Source organism: Gossypium hirsutum, chromosome D02 (genome assembly GCF_007990345.1).
Source record: "Gossypium hirsutum isolate 1008001.06 chromosome D02, Gossypium_hirsutum_v2.1, whole genome shotgun sequence".
In the NCBI taxonomy this organism is placed as follows: domain Eukaryota; kingdom Viridiplantae; phylum Streptophyta; class Magnoliopsida; order Malvales; family Malvaceae; genus Gossypium; species Gossypium hirsutum.
The window spans coordinates 58,945,224-58,960,124 of record NC_053438.1 but is presented as its reverse complement, the minus strand read 5'-3'; the positions used below and the strand labels follow the sequence as shown (position 1 = coordinate 58,960,124).

The 14,901-nt window shown below is 33.9% G+C and overlaps 1 protein-coding gene across 1 annotated transcript; it reads right to left on the bottom strand.

Annotated features, from left to right (window-relative positions):
- Positions 1–1,043: 1,043 nt before the first annotated feature.
- On the bottom strand, positions 1,044–2,836 carry LOC107909742 (protein JINGUBANG). Its single transcript, XM_016837380.2, has one exon. It carries the CDS (start codon positions 2,766–2,768, stop codon positions 1,419–1,421), a length of 1,350 nt encoding a protein of 449 aa, XP_016692869.1. The 5' UTR covers positions 2,769–2,836; the 3' UTR covers positions 1,044–1,418.
- Positions 2,837–14,901: the final 12,065 nt, after the last annotated feature.

Below are 14,901 nucleotides of genomic sequence, written 5' to 3'. Positions count from 1 at the left end.
TAATATATAATTTTTGCACATTAACCTTAATTTCTAATCAACCTATCATTAATTAGAAATTAATTATTAGGGTATATACACATATTTAGCTCATATTTTATTTAATAATTGAAACTCAATAAGTCTTAACCAAATTAGATCATTTTTAATTTGAGCTAATATTTTATGATAGTAAATAATAATATGTAATTATTCTTTTTATATATGTGATGTTCATATGATCCAGCAATCTCCCACTAGGACCACATATATACACTAATTGCATTATAATTATATGTTATGAGCTCAAAATCTTACTATCATATTCAAAAGATATTTTCAACAATCTCGTCAATTAATTATGTTAACATAGAGCCAATGCGACTTTACTTACATATACCTTAACTAAATTAAACCATGACATTAACAAAACCAAATAACATAGATCAAATATGGATGTGTAGCATGAAAATTACACGAAATGTGATCTAAACATGTTTATTTCCAACTAGTAGGGGTGTTCAAATTGTTAACCAATTTGTTAAATTGAACTGAATTAGTATTAATCGAATTAACCAAACTTTTTAATCCTTTAACCGTTAACTGAACCAAATTTTTTTCAAAAAAATTTAATTGAACTGAAATATTTCGGTTAATTCGGTTAACCAATTTTTTTTTGTTAAAACAAGTATAAAACATATATAAATAAATAAATTGATAATATTCATTTGACCGAATTATCCAAATTAGTAATAGCATAATACATATATTATTATTTATTAAGTTCGGTTCATTAGATTATTTACCCAATTTCAAACCGAATTAACCGTTAACTGAAATTTTAAAAAACTTTTAACTAACCTTTAACCAAACTAAATTGGTTAACTAACCGATTAACCAGATTAGATTGGTTGGGTCGATTAATTTAATTTTAACCGAAATTTGAACATCCTTATTACCAACTGGTCCTTAAACCATAATAAAATCAAAATTTATCAAAAATAAATTATAAATAAATCAAATAAACCTTATTTTTATAAAAAAATCTTAAAATGCCCATAAACTAAAATAACAAATATATGTATAACATAAAAACATTTAAATTACAAACTCGAAGAATGATGGTGGCCAGGTGTAAGATATGCACACATAAGCACATGTACGGTGCCTCAAATATATCTTACTTTTATTACTTAGAATTACTACATCTAATTAATATTGCAATTGATTATCCTGAAAAAACATACTATTGCAATTAAACATTTTCTTTTTTCTAAATGAACAACATGAAAATAATCATATATCTTCCAGGAAGCAAACAAAATTGAAAAAAATAAAAGAAACAAAAGAACAAATAATCCAGGGTTGGTAAAACGTCCAGGACCATATCAGAAAAAATTTAAGCGGCCGCAAATTTTCCTTTTCTTTTTACGATGTATTTATGATTCAATTCCTTTTTTTTCACAAATTCCATTTTCAGAAATCCGTCGCCGACGAGGGATACCGGGTTTCGAAAACGAGACCTTCCACATTCTAATTTCGCCATCCAGGCTTCCGCTAATAACCGAAACTACATCACTATGTTCATCGTCTCTGACCGCCGTCAACGACTTCACCGGCTTCTGGTGACCTTCCAAAACCGCCAAACAACAATATTTCCCTTCCACTCCACGTTGCCAGATCCTAACCGTCCTATCAGCGGACCCGCTCATTAGTAAATCACAGACGTTGATCAAGCATAGGATTGCCTTTCCATGCCCTCTCAGCGCTCCCGTCACCACCATGTAATTGGCGCTATCTTCCCTCTCCCATACCAGAATCGAACGGTCACACGCACCGGAGAATAGCACTGATCTTTCGTCGTCTAAAGCCAGTGCGTTTACTGCTGACTTATGCTTCTCAAGAGTCGCCACCAATGCGTACCGCTTCTCGCCTGAGGGTTTCGCCCAGACCCGGATCCGTCGGTCAGCAGACCCTGTATAAACCGTTCCGTCGAAGGAGGCGGTGATGGCGTTAATGGCGTCGTCGTGTGCTTTAATAGACTGTAAACAACGCGCATCCGATGCTCGCCATATCTTCAAGGTTTTATCCCAAGAAACTGAGTAGATTAAACCTCTATTGACGGCGAGTCCAGTAACGGCGTCGGCGTGTTCGATCCACAACCGCTTCACGTGACGGCGAACATTGACATAGTTCTTTGGGAGAACAAGACGACGTAAGCGGTCGTTAACGGTAGGTAGGGCGGTTAAGAACTTGTGCTTTTTAGTCACCGTCATTTGCCAGACTCGGATCTTAGAGTCCTGGTGAGCAGTGAAGACTTTTCCGTCACAGAAAGTGACAGACTTAACGGAACCGGAGGATGATTCGTTGCCGTTGTAGGCATCGAGAAGAGTGGATGTTTGGCGATCGTAGACGCTGATTTCGTTAACAGAAGCAACATACAAGAAGTTACCCTGAACCGCAACGCAGGTGATCGGGTGGTTGGGTTGAGGCATAATTGAAGAAACGCTGATGTCAGAGACGGAAAAGACTAAGGTATCAGGGAAAAGCTGTAAGGAAGGTACAGATGGCAGGGTCTGGAGGGAAAGGTTGCTAGGGAGGCTGCTGTAGCTCGTGTCACTTGAAGAAGCTGAAGATGAGGTGGCGCTCCCTCGATTATCGGAGAAACTATCGGAAACCAAATGTTCCGATAAGCGCGGTTGTTTTTTAGGGAACGGAATGGTGGAGTCCTGGGTTAAAGTGGCGCAGCTGCTGGTTGCGCATGTAGCTAGCCATGATCGGACCTTCATGCCGGCCTTTCAGACCTAAAACAAAAATATAGAAGCTAGGCACGAGAGAGGATTGAAGCAGGACCTTCGTTGTGGTTTATAATTATATAAAGAAAATAAAAGGTAATGCCACGTGGAGTTAGAGAGTGGATAGGTACGATCAGTCCTAGGCTCCAAAAGGACAAGAAATGGCACGTCAAGAGGAGTAGTTTTGTAATTTAATGGGGGTGCTCTTTCCCAGCTTGCTGCTTTGCAAATTACAACTCTGCAGCGGGAAAGATTCATTTAGTTGGCTAACCGCGTCCAGCTCCGTAAAATAGAATTTAGGATTATCAATACAAATTTTAACTCAATATTTAACATAAACAATTTATATTTAAAGCATTAACGTATATATATTGTATTAGTTTATAATTTAAAAAAAAATTAACTTTCAAAATTTATAAATAATCTTAAATTCATTCTAATTCTAAAGAATTCAAAAAAATATATAAAATACATAAATACTTTCAATAATAATAAATTTTATATTAATATTAACATTAATAATAAAAAATATAATTATATTAATATTAAATTAAATAAAAATCCTCCCACCTCCGTAGCTCACCCCCTCCCACCACCATTCCCTTACCCCCGAGGCAATTAAGAAGAAGAATGAGAAGGAATATTACAAGTATTTGGATACAAATTAGCCATGGAATTCGGAAGCAATAGAGGGACAGTGGTGGGTGGGGGTACGAGGACGGTGGGAAGGGAAGTTCCGGTGGGAGAGAGGGAGAGCGACTGGAGTGGGAGATTTTTATTTTATATTAATATTAATATTAATATAAAATTTAAATTTATTATTCTATCTTTTGAAAATATTTACCTAATTTTGAGACCATTTGTAAGTCTTGATGGTTAATTTTTTAAAATTATGACTAAATTAATATAATATGTAAAAGTTGAGAAATAAAATTGTTATTATACCAAATTTTTAACTTCTACATCAGCGTACCGTTTGTGACTATAACAGGAGTGGCTAGAATAATTGAAATATATAATATGAGTGCTTAAAGTATAAACATTTTATTTTGAGTGCCTAAAATGAATTTATTTTTATAGTTTGGTTACTATCTATATAGTTTACTTAGATTTTATATATTAAAAATTAATTATACTATTAATGTATATTTTATAAAAAAATATAGTTCAAAAAATATTTTTATTTATTAATTGTAGATTTTTTAAAATTATATTATTGATGGATTAAATTGATTTGATGATTTGGTTATTTCCCCAATTTAATTTTTATACGGGCACAAATCAATGATATGAAAAGTTGGAAATATTTTTCTCGGTTAGGAAAATGGGGTCATTTAGGCTTTAGTTAGTGTAATGATGGCGGCCTAGCTAGAAGATATTTAACTAAGCTGTCTTCGATTGAATCATTTGCATTCTTTCTCCAAAATAGATCATTTTAAGAAAAATAATAGAAAGGAACATTTAAATTTTCATGGTACAAAAAGGAAAAGTCGAAATCATCACCCCACAACTTAGCTTAGCTGTTTCAAATTCTAATTTGATGGTACATGAATGTACACTTGAATCTCTAATCCATTCTTATTATTGTTTCCTTGTTTCTTATATCTACTTTTTTGCAAAATAAAAAAAAATCCCAAAGTAGCATTAGTATGATGAAGTATTTCTGGACTTTAAATTATCATAGTACGAACAATAATCTTCATGAATATTTGATAGATATAAAGAAATAAATAACATGAAAGAAACCATGTAAATGTGCTTTTGAAGAGGAATGGGAAATTATGAAAAGAGTTACTGCTTTTCAGTTTGGTAGGCTTACAATAAATAACATGAAAGAAACCATGTAAATGTGCTTTTGAAGAGGAATGGGAAATTATGAAAAGAGTTACTGCTTTTCAGTTTGGTAGGCTTACTGTGAGATATTTGAGAGTTCCGCTGGTCACAAGGAAATTAAATGCTACAGATTGTGCTCCTTTGATTGAGAAACTTACCGGTAGAATTAATAGTTGGTCATCTAATCAACCAAGCTATGCCGGAAGATTGCAATTAATTGAAGCTGTCATTTACAACATTAAACCTTATTAGCCTAAAGGAGTTCTTAAGAAATCTGTTCCAGGTATTTCTAGAAAGGGAAAGACAGTGCAGCTTTTGGTGCAAGAGTTAGTGGGCATAAGATTTGTTCACCTAAAGCTGAGGGTGGATTAGATTTGAAAAAACTTGAAGATTGGAGTAATGCATGCATTTTGCAGCATGTTAAAGTTATTCTTGCTGGACAGGATCCATTATGGATTGCTTGGATTAGGGAGTATGTTCTAAAAGATATAAGTGTTTTTGGGATGTCACTAGTGGTTCTTCAAATAGTTGGAACTGGAAAAGACTACTCAAGATGAGAGAGATGGTCGCTCCTATCATTTCAAGACTATCTAATGGTAGTAAAATTATCCCAACCACCTAGTTGTGGGAGGAAATTAGGGATAAAAAAGAGAAGGATAATTGGCAAAAGTTGATTTGGTTTCCATTACATATTCCCCAGCATTTTATTATTGCTTGGATGGCTTTGATGAATAGGCTTCCGACTAGTGAAGGATTAGTTTCTAGAGGCATGAATATAGAAAGTAATTGTTTGCTTTGTTTCAGCGAAGCTGAGACCATGAATCATATTTTTTTCTTTTAGCAATTGAGACTTGGAATCAGGAATTATCTTGGGCTGGTATCAAATTGAAGAGCAAATCTCTTGTTTCTGTTATCCTTAAGCTTGCCTGAAATGCTTATATTCATATTGTTCGGAGGGATAGGAATCACAGGTTTTTTGGTAGATCTCATGTTAATGCATATGGTCTGCTGGTGAAAGGGCTAGCTTAGTTAATACGGAAGCATGGTAATAGATTAGACTTCGTTAATAGGAATCTTTGTAGAAACTGGAGTTTGCATGAATTGTAAAATGTATAGGCATTGTTTGTAAAACAGTTGTTTTGTATGAGAAATTTTCTGCTTTCAGAATAATAAAATCACGATTATCCAAAATGAATGTGTTCTCAAAATAAATAAATAAATATTCCCTCAATCTGAGAAAAAAATGTCATAGTTGATATTTATGAAATCAATTTTTTTACAATAACCTCAATTATTTTAAATATTCTAATTAATCAAATTTTAAAATAGTAAAACAACTTCATTAAAGCTTTTATGATATATTCTTCCAGTTTTTTATCCCTAATAAATTTTTAAAAAATAGAAAGCCAAAATTGAAATTTTTTAACTATTAAAAGCCGTATCAAAATTTATATAATATAATTATGAATATAATTTTTTAATATAAAACGTAACATTATAATATATCAAAGGATAGAAGTAATAATGCATGAATGGATGTGTTGGACCCAGGGTGGGGGAGCAGCAAACAAGAGAGCCGACAATCGCTTATGGCCATTCAAATGGTTTTAAAAATGGTAATCCAAGGAGGGCAAAAGGCTAACCAGCCTTGCCCAGTGTAGGTTGGCGTCTAGTGCTGCTTATGCAGTGGGCGTAAAAGTAGACGTGGACCTATTGTAGTAAATTCACGGAAATAGCAATCCATTTGACCATTTTATTCAACACTCTATTCTTGGCCCTAATCCAATGTCTTAGAATTTGACTTTTACTCTAATCTGTCGAATAATTTATATCATCATTCACCTACAGCTTCTAATGAAGCAGCAGCTGGAGGCAAAAGCCAAATGTAATTTGTTAAGGATACAGCAAACAGGGAGTGTTAATTATATATAATTTTCAATATTAACTAAAATCCATGTAATTAAAAACAATTTTTTTATTTTATTCTAAGCTCATTTTGCTCTTCCTTTTGAGGTTTAAAAAATGGAATATGAATTTAAATTGATTGACTTGGAGAATTTAATTAAACAATATTCTAATGTAAAATAAAAGCTTAAAACATGATTTAGTCTCTAAATATGTGGAGTGTGCCTCATATTTTGGTGGGAATAGGGTCGACGTCGTGACGAGTAACGTCCTGATGAGCTGATAGCGACATCATGATGTGGCGATGTGTTCCCTATTCAATTGGGTTTCTTCTCCTAGTTAAAATATGTTACATTTTTTCAATCTAACTCTAATAAATCTAGGATATTCTAATCAAAGTAGTCACGAATTTATCCTATAAATAAGACTTTTAGCAATCCTAGAGATTTTGATTCAACAACATAACTAAGAGAGTTTTGTGAGAATTTTGGGAGAACTTTGTATTTTTGGGTTTGGATTTGTTTGTTTCTCCATCTTGTACTCATCTTAGGGTTTTTTCCGTTTTAGTGAAACTTTCTTTGTTCATGGTTTTTTATACTCTTCAGAGAGGTTTTTCCACGTAAATATTTGTATCCAATTTTCTCATTTTTCATTCTTGCTCGTTGCATAATTCAAGTTTAACTTAACAAACTGGTATTGGAGCTTGGTTCGGTTTCTGCATTCAACCCGTTTAGAGATGACAATGATGTATGATATCGATAAGTTCGAATAATGACAATTCTGGTTCATAACGGTTTGAAGAAGGTCGTTACAAGGTAAAAGCTCACGGATGCGAGTAAGACAGAATGGGAGGAACTTGATGAGAAGACACTATTAACAATTCAGTTGTGCCTCACGAACAATTTATTGCATGAGGTACTTATGGAGAAAATGACAGCAGCCTTATGGTGGAAATTAGAAGACCTTTATATGACAAATTCTCTCACAAATCACTAGATATTGAAACAACGATTATACACATTCCATATGGCAAAAGTTAAGTATATTAGGGCCCACATTAGTAATTTTTTTACTCTCCTTAATGACCTAAAGAATGTCGAGGCCAATACAGACGATAAGATCAAGCTATGTTATTGTTTTGTTCTTTGCCCCTTTCAAACAAAACCCTCAGGAAAACCCTAATTTATGGTAGGGAGAGACTCTCGTTGAGGCCATGAAGGGAAACTTATTAAGCAAGGATAAACTTGAAAATGAGTTAGGTTCAAAGAACAAGTCAGATGGGGAAGCCTTGGTTTTGGTTGCTAGAGGAAGGCAACAATCTAAGGATTTGGGTCATATAAGACCTATGGCGAGATCGAAATCAACAAACCACAACAAGAAATGTGGCTATTGCAAAAAGATGGGTCACGTCAAGGCAGAATTTTATAAACTTTAGAATAAAAATAAGATGGTAGCTGGAAACGACGAGAAAGGGAAACAAAAAGCTGATGTAGCTGATGCTAGTGTAGCCAATGATAAAGGTGATGACTTATTGCTGGTGTCAATGACTGAAAGGTCTAAGTTCACATCTGAGTGGATCTTGGATTCAGAGTGTTCCTACCATATGTGTCCCAACAGTTTGGTTGAAGGTGGAGTTGTGCTTATGAGAAATAACTCACCCTGCAAAATCATTGGCATTGGTACCATTCAAATTAGGATGCATGATAGGATAATCAGAACATGATCAGATGTTAGACATGTGCCTTATTTAAAGAAGAATCTCTTCTTTTTGGGTAATCTAGACTTGAATGGTTTCAAGATCGTCATTGAGTTAAACGGCTTAAAAGTATCTCGTGGAGCTTTTAATTTGATGAAAGGATAAAAAGTCGACAGCCTATACATCCTGTAAGGTTCAATGATGATCGGTTTGGTAGCAATTATAGAAGCAAAGGTGAAATCGTCGCCACATCATGTTGAGGACTCTCCTGAAGTTGTGACAACATGACAAAATTCCCTCTTTATGGATTCTAAATCAACTTAGATGCATCACATGCAACTTAGTCATATGAGCGAAAAATGTATGACTATTTTAAGTAAAAGAGGTTTTCTAGTAGGTTGGAAAGTTAGATTTCTTTGAACATTGGGTTTATGGGAAGAAGGCTCGAGTCAGATTCGATTCGGTAGCGCACAGGACAGAAGAGACCCTTGAGTGCATTCATTTCAATTTATGGGGTCTAGTTTCAGTCGCCTCCAAATGAGGTAGCAAATATCTCTAACTATTATTGATGACCACTCTATTAGATCCGGTGCCCTAAGTGTAGGGTTTTTGTTTAAGTACAGTTTTACATTTTTCGAATAGATTGATTAATAAAACAAATTCATTGATTGCATTAATATACTTTGTGTGATTGTCCTCAAATGGTTTGTGCACGCAAAGCAAAATGGAAGCAAATGTTGCGCACTGATTGTCTAATGTTTAACTAATACTAAGTGGTATTACGTGGTCGGATCAAAATACAGAAAGACAACTTATATTAGTATACGAACCTAAACATGACTAAGTCTGAGCATAAGTTTATTAAGTATCTTTCCAATATGTATCAAATAGACTGAGAGATAAAATAGAAATCGATGAAATTTTATTATCAAAATTTGTATATGTAATCTATACAATGTACGTTCACAAGGGACTTAGTCATATTCATAGATAGAACTTGCACATAGGCAAAAAGTTTAAGTTACATTTATTATAGGACGTAACACCCAAAGCTAGGATCCGGTTCATCGGGTTAGGTGGAGGACGTTAGAGGTTTGCTACCAGAACACGATTTAGCCGGTTCTTAGACCAAGAGTGAAGATGAAAGGACCCTGTATGCATAACACGTCACGCCTAGCTTAGCCTCTCATGTATGTATCGCCAACTCTCTTTATTTGTGCAGAGATGGTAAAATGTAATGAAACGGCCAGTGATGGTCGTTGAGAGGAAGGGTCACTGAAATAATTTGAGGGTGTAGGAAAGGAGTGACCTTTCAAGTTTGATGGCAACTAGAGACCCCAAAAAGCTAAAGACCAATGTTAAAAAGGGGGTCATGATGGAGGTTGCCTTTATGGACCAATGACAAGGTCATGCTCAGCAAGCATGATGTCGTTTTTACACTACACCATGTTGTGATCCACCAGGGGGATCCTATATGATTTTCTAAAGAGTCTCTTCTGGTCGCGAAGGATGAGACGACCCAATATTAAATGTGACACTATCACACCAAATCAGGTAATTTTGTTTATTTATTTTTGAGCATATTAGAAACAATGTGCTGAAAAAGGTGTAGAGGGTGATTGACTACATTCCGTGTCCCTCTTCGCATACCTGGCAGAGAGATATCAAACAACAATTGAGGACAAGCAAAGGATCGAATAAAAATGCTAAGTGCGGTGTCTTCAAGTGTGACAGGTTAGTTATAATATAATTGTATAACAGGATATAGAAGTACTCCGAGGATCGAACCTAAGAGAGTCAGAGGTTGAACAATTTCTACTTACAAGCATACAAAATAGAGAGTCTAACCAGCTAATTGCTAAAAATTATATTACGTCAAATCATAAAGGTAAAGGAAATTACACTAATCTACTATCTAATTACCAAGGACTAAATTGTAAAACGAGAAAAATTATGAAATTAACAATTAAATAACAAATAGCGGTTGGTTGATCTCGAAATGGTTTATTCATTCTTGAATTAAGGATCCAAATTGCTTAATATCTTAAAATGACTCCATGTTACCTCTTGGTCTCAATTTTACCACCTCAGACAAATTAATCCGGATTACCTCTTGATCTCGCTGGTTAACCCGGAACTAACAAATTAGTGCTAAACAAGATCTCCTATCGGTCTCACTTGCCTAAATCTTCCCTTAGGGCCGTCAATCTTAAGTTTTGGTTCATTCCAATTAGTCCAATTTATTACGATTTTGTCCATCCAAAAATCAACTCACCACATCTTCATCAACCAACAACTCAAAAGGTTAGTTACCCATACTAAAAATAAAGCTAATGAACATAAAAATGCAGAACATGAAAGCATTAAAGAGAAGCTTAAGACAAATGTAAAAATTTGGATTTTTCGGTAAGAAAACTTAAAGGAAATGTAAACAGAAGCATACAAAAAGAAACTATAAAGAAAAAAAACATAAAAGGAACAAGCTTTAACAGATTAAACTTAAAAGAAATTGAAATGCATTAACTAAAACTAAAAATTTCATAGCAAGCAAGGTATAGGGACTAAAAGTGCAAATAAACGTAAGCTACAGTGTTAACTAACTTAACTAACTACAATAACAATAAGAATAAGAATTAGAGTTGTAGGAAAATATAAATCTACAGCTACAAAGATGGAACTAAAAAAATCTAGAAGAAAAAGAAGAACAACTAAGAGAAAAACTAAAGAAACCTTAAGCTAAAACTACTTTAATGTGGCCTCCTTTTTATTAGCCAAATTTTGGTCGATTTAAATAGCTATCTCTGACCGAATTTTGTGCCCAAAATACCCTTAAACAGGCCTTCAATTATTGGTGCTTCGGTTGGACAAAGACTACTATTTATGTCATTTTTTGTCCCACCACGATGTGGATATTGCGAAACCCATGGTATAGATGTTGTGACATCATTGACAGTCTTAAAATGGAGGTTGCCAAAGCAAGTGGATATTGCGATACCCTAAGGTGGATATTGTGACATTATTGTGTCTGGTCTCCATCCTTGGGACCTATTAGAGGTATTGTGATTCAAATGGTAGGATACCGCGATATCCTCACCTTTAGTGATGTTCTCGCTCGATTCCGGCTTCCAATGCATCCCTACAACACACAATCATATGTTAGGGTCCCCAATAACACTATTGGCAAATTTAGGCCTCAAAAAACAAGAAAAAAAAAGGTATTTGCACTTATTAACTCAAAACTTAAATGTCACACCCCAAAAATAACAGATCCAAAAAGGCTAGTGAGGTATGTAAGTAAACTATTTTTGCGCACTATGGTAGTATAATCCATTACCCTGCTGACTTGCTAACGAGTTAGAGTATTAGCACATACTAGCATTAAAGTATCCACCCGTTGGCGGTATCTAAAGATTTATTTATAGGATATCTTCAAGCGAAGAAAGAGTACGCCTAAGGAAAAGTGTAACACCCTAATTTTGTGAGTCTTGAGTCTAGACAAGTGCCCTAAAGAACATCTGATGGGCATAACACATAAGCAACGATAGGATGTAAGGAAAGGAATGATATTTGAAAAGTGTGTGATTGTGAAAAAGGAAAGCTTGAAAAATATATTAATGATTTTTGAGTTATAAGAAGACGTCGCCAAGTTAAGGTACGCCTAGTTTGTCTAGTTAAGGAATAAGTTACTTACTAACAAGGTAGTTAGTACAGAACGATGGGTAAAATAAAATATATGAAAAGATTTTAAATTCTATAATACACTTCACTTCATTTGTAAGCCACAAAAAAAGAGCAACCTTGAAAGTTAATAACACGTGTCAAATTCTACTAGGAGAATATGGGTTTTCTCTATACAAAATTGTGACTTAGTTTGGAAGGAAAATAAGTTATCTTCTCCCTTCTATTTGATAACATCCATTGATGTTTGGCTCCAAAAGCTGATTAGGAATTTCTTACTAAGTTAGAACTAAGGATCAAAGTTAATGTATAGGATGGTTTCCTCACTCGAGGTAAGTATTCTGGACTCACATGTGGCTTTCAACGAGAGTAAGCTTGCCTGTGTTTGTAAATGAAAAGATATAGGAGTAAAGACTGGCATAGAGGTTGAATAGGGTTTAAATGAAATAAAGGCTATACGAATGAAGTTTTATAGATATTGATATGTCTCATGTGCAGTAATTTTTGAGAGTTCATGAATGGATGTGCGAGCTTGGAGATCAAGCTACTATGTATGAGTGTAAGGTGAGTCCTTAAACTGACTCGTACATGTATTTCATACCTTCTTGAAACTTCTATGCTAAGTGGCCAAAGCATGAGATCAAAACTAGTAAAGTATGATGCGACGAGTCTGATAAGAAAAGTAAGACTTGTGTATCTGAATGACTACGGTGTACTTATGTTTACAAATAAGAACGAGTCTAATAGGAAGTGCATATGTGTCTGGTAAGCATAAGAATTCCTGTCATGAGTGAGTTGATGCATGATAAGCCTGTGTCAGTCTCCAGAGTTGTCTAAACGGGTCCGTTTGGACTAAAAACACGAATCCCTAAAAGGACAAGTCCATGGCCATGGCTTTAAAGAAGACCATATCATGTAAAACTGTAACTGGTGTGATATGACATCATATGAAAAGAAGATCATATTGTGTAAGACCATAACTTGTGGGTTAAGGCATCATATGGAAAAACTTAAGGAATGTTATTACCTAATGTGGTTCTCTGTGTGTTCTAGGATGATGACGGGCAAACCTCACTAAGTATGAGTCTAGACAAATCCTTATCAACAAAACACCAGAAAAAGGACACCTGTATGGAAAATCTCTCAAAAGAATGACATTATGGTGAGTACCGAATATAAATGAACGCCTTTGTAGAAAAACTCTGGACAGGAAAGCCTTTGCGGCGAGTACTGAATGTTAAGGAATGACTTTTTGGTAAAATAAAGGAAAGGTAAGCCTATGCGGCAAACCTTTGAAAGGAATTGCCTCTATGGCAAATCTTTGAAAAGGAATACTTGTTTGGCGCAGACTAAAGAATGACCCTGTGGCGATCATTGAAAAGAACGCATGTGTGGTAGATCCTGAATGAAAGAAAAGAACTGTAACAACCTATTTTTCAGTGGTGTCGAAAAACAGTGATTTTGGGACCACAAATCTAATGAGAAAGTTCGTAATAAATATCATTTAATTAGTATTAGTGAATTATAATTTTATATTGATTTTTTAGTTGTTAATTTTAGCTAATGGTATAAGTGGTTGTCCTAAAAGTCAAGTGGTTTCGGAAAACGAGATAACGTGACCTCGTTTTTGAAAACTAAGCTTGTGAGTATTTTTAATAAATAGTTACTGAAATATTATTATTTTTATATGAAAATTCAGTTTAGAAATTTTAATGTTTAGATAGTTATTTAATTAAAAAGGACTAAATCGTTAAAGTCGTAAAACTTAATTGCTATTGAATTATAATGATTAAATGGCTTAATTAGTGAAAGGAGAAGGATTTAAATGGTAAATATACCATTTTGTATTTAGTGGATCGGTTAGTTCTTATTTTTAAGTAGTATTTTATGTTAATTTTATAATTAATAAATTATTATAATAAGATTAAAGTAATAAAGTATGTCATCTTCTTCAATTCTTTATTTCACAAATCGAAACCAGTAAAAACTAAAAGAAACCATAGCTTTTCTTCAATCTTGATATTCAACCATTGCATGTAAGTCTTCGTGTTATCAATTTTTCGTAAATTTTATGTTTTTGAGATCGTTACAATTAGGTCTAGCTAACTCGTATCTTCGTTTTTGAAACTATTATAGATTTTGGATTTTCCATTGATGAATCTTTGTTACTTTAGATGTTAAATGATGAATTTGGAGTATTGGTTGTTGATTATGACTATTTTGTAAAGTAATTTTTAATAATTTTAGTTAAAGGACTAATTTGAGGAAATGTTAAAATTGACATGAAATTTTTATGAATTTTTAATAATTAGGGACTGTCCTAGTATGTAAACGAACTTAGGTAGCTTGGGCACTTGTGAAATTTTGTTAAAATTTGGAATTTTGGGTTAAAGGATTAAATTGCATAAAACATAAAGCATTAGGGGTGTTACATTAATTGGTATAAGAACTACGGTTTAGTCGATTCTCGGATTGAACGTAGCATGTATGGAGTCTAGAAATATATGTCATTTAATAACCTATGATAGTGTGAAGTCTCCTGACTCTTGTAGATTTTGTTTTTCACATAGATAAAAGATGTCTTCCGACCGAGCTAATTCTGATGAAGTTGAGAGCAATGCTCAAGCCTCCGATTAAAGGGCTGCTTATAATGTGCTAAAAGTTAAGAGTCTAAAGAACATGTTCGTAGTAGTTTTTCTTATTAATGAATGATATGTTTAATACGAATTTGAGAGTTAATTCTGTGGCTCAATGACCTCCATCCCCTCGTCCTCAAAGATTTATATGACAGAATATTCACAGACTTCTTATTGAGAAAATTAAAAAAAAACAATGCGAGGTTGAAGAGTTTAAAGTTAAAATGAGTTGTGATTTAGTCAAAGCTGAGTATTGGTTAGCAAACACAGAGAGTTTAAAATAAATGTTATGTTTTTCTGAAAATTCTCTATGATATGTCGTGTCTTTGTTAAAAAAAAAAGAAGGGAGGCTATTCACTGCTAATGAACTTTAACTACT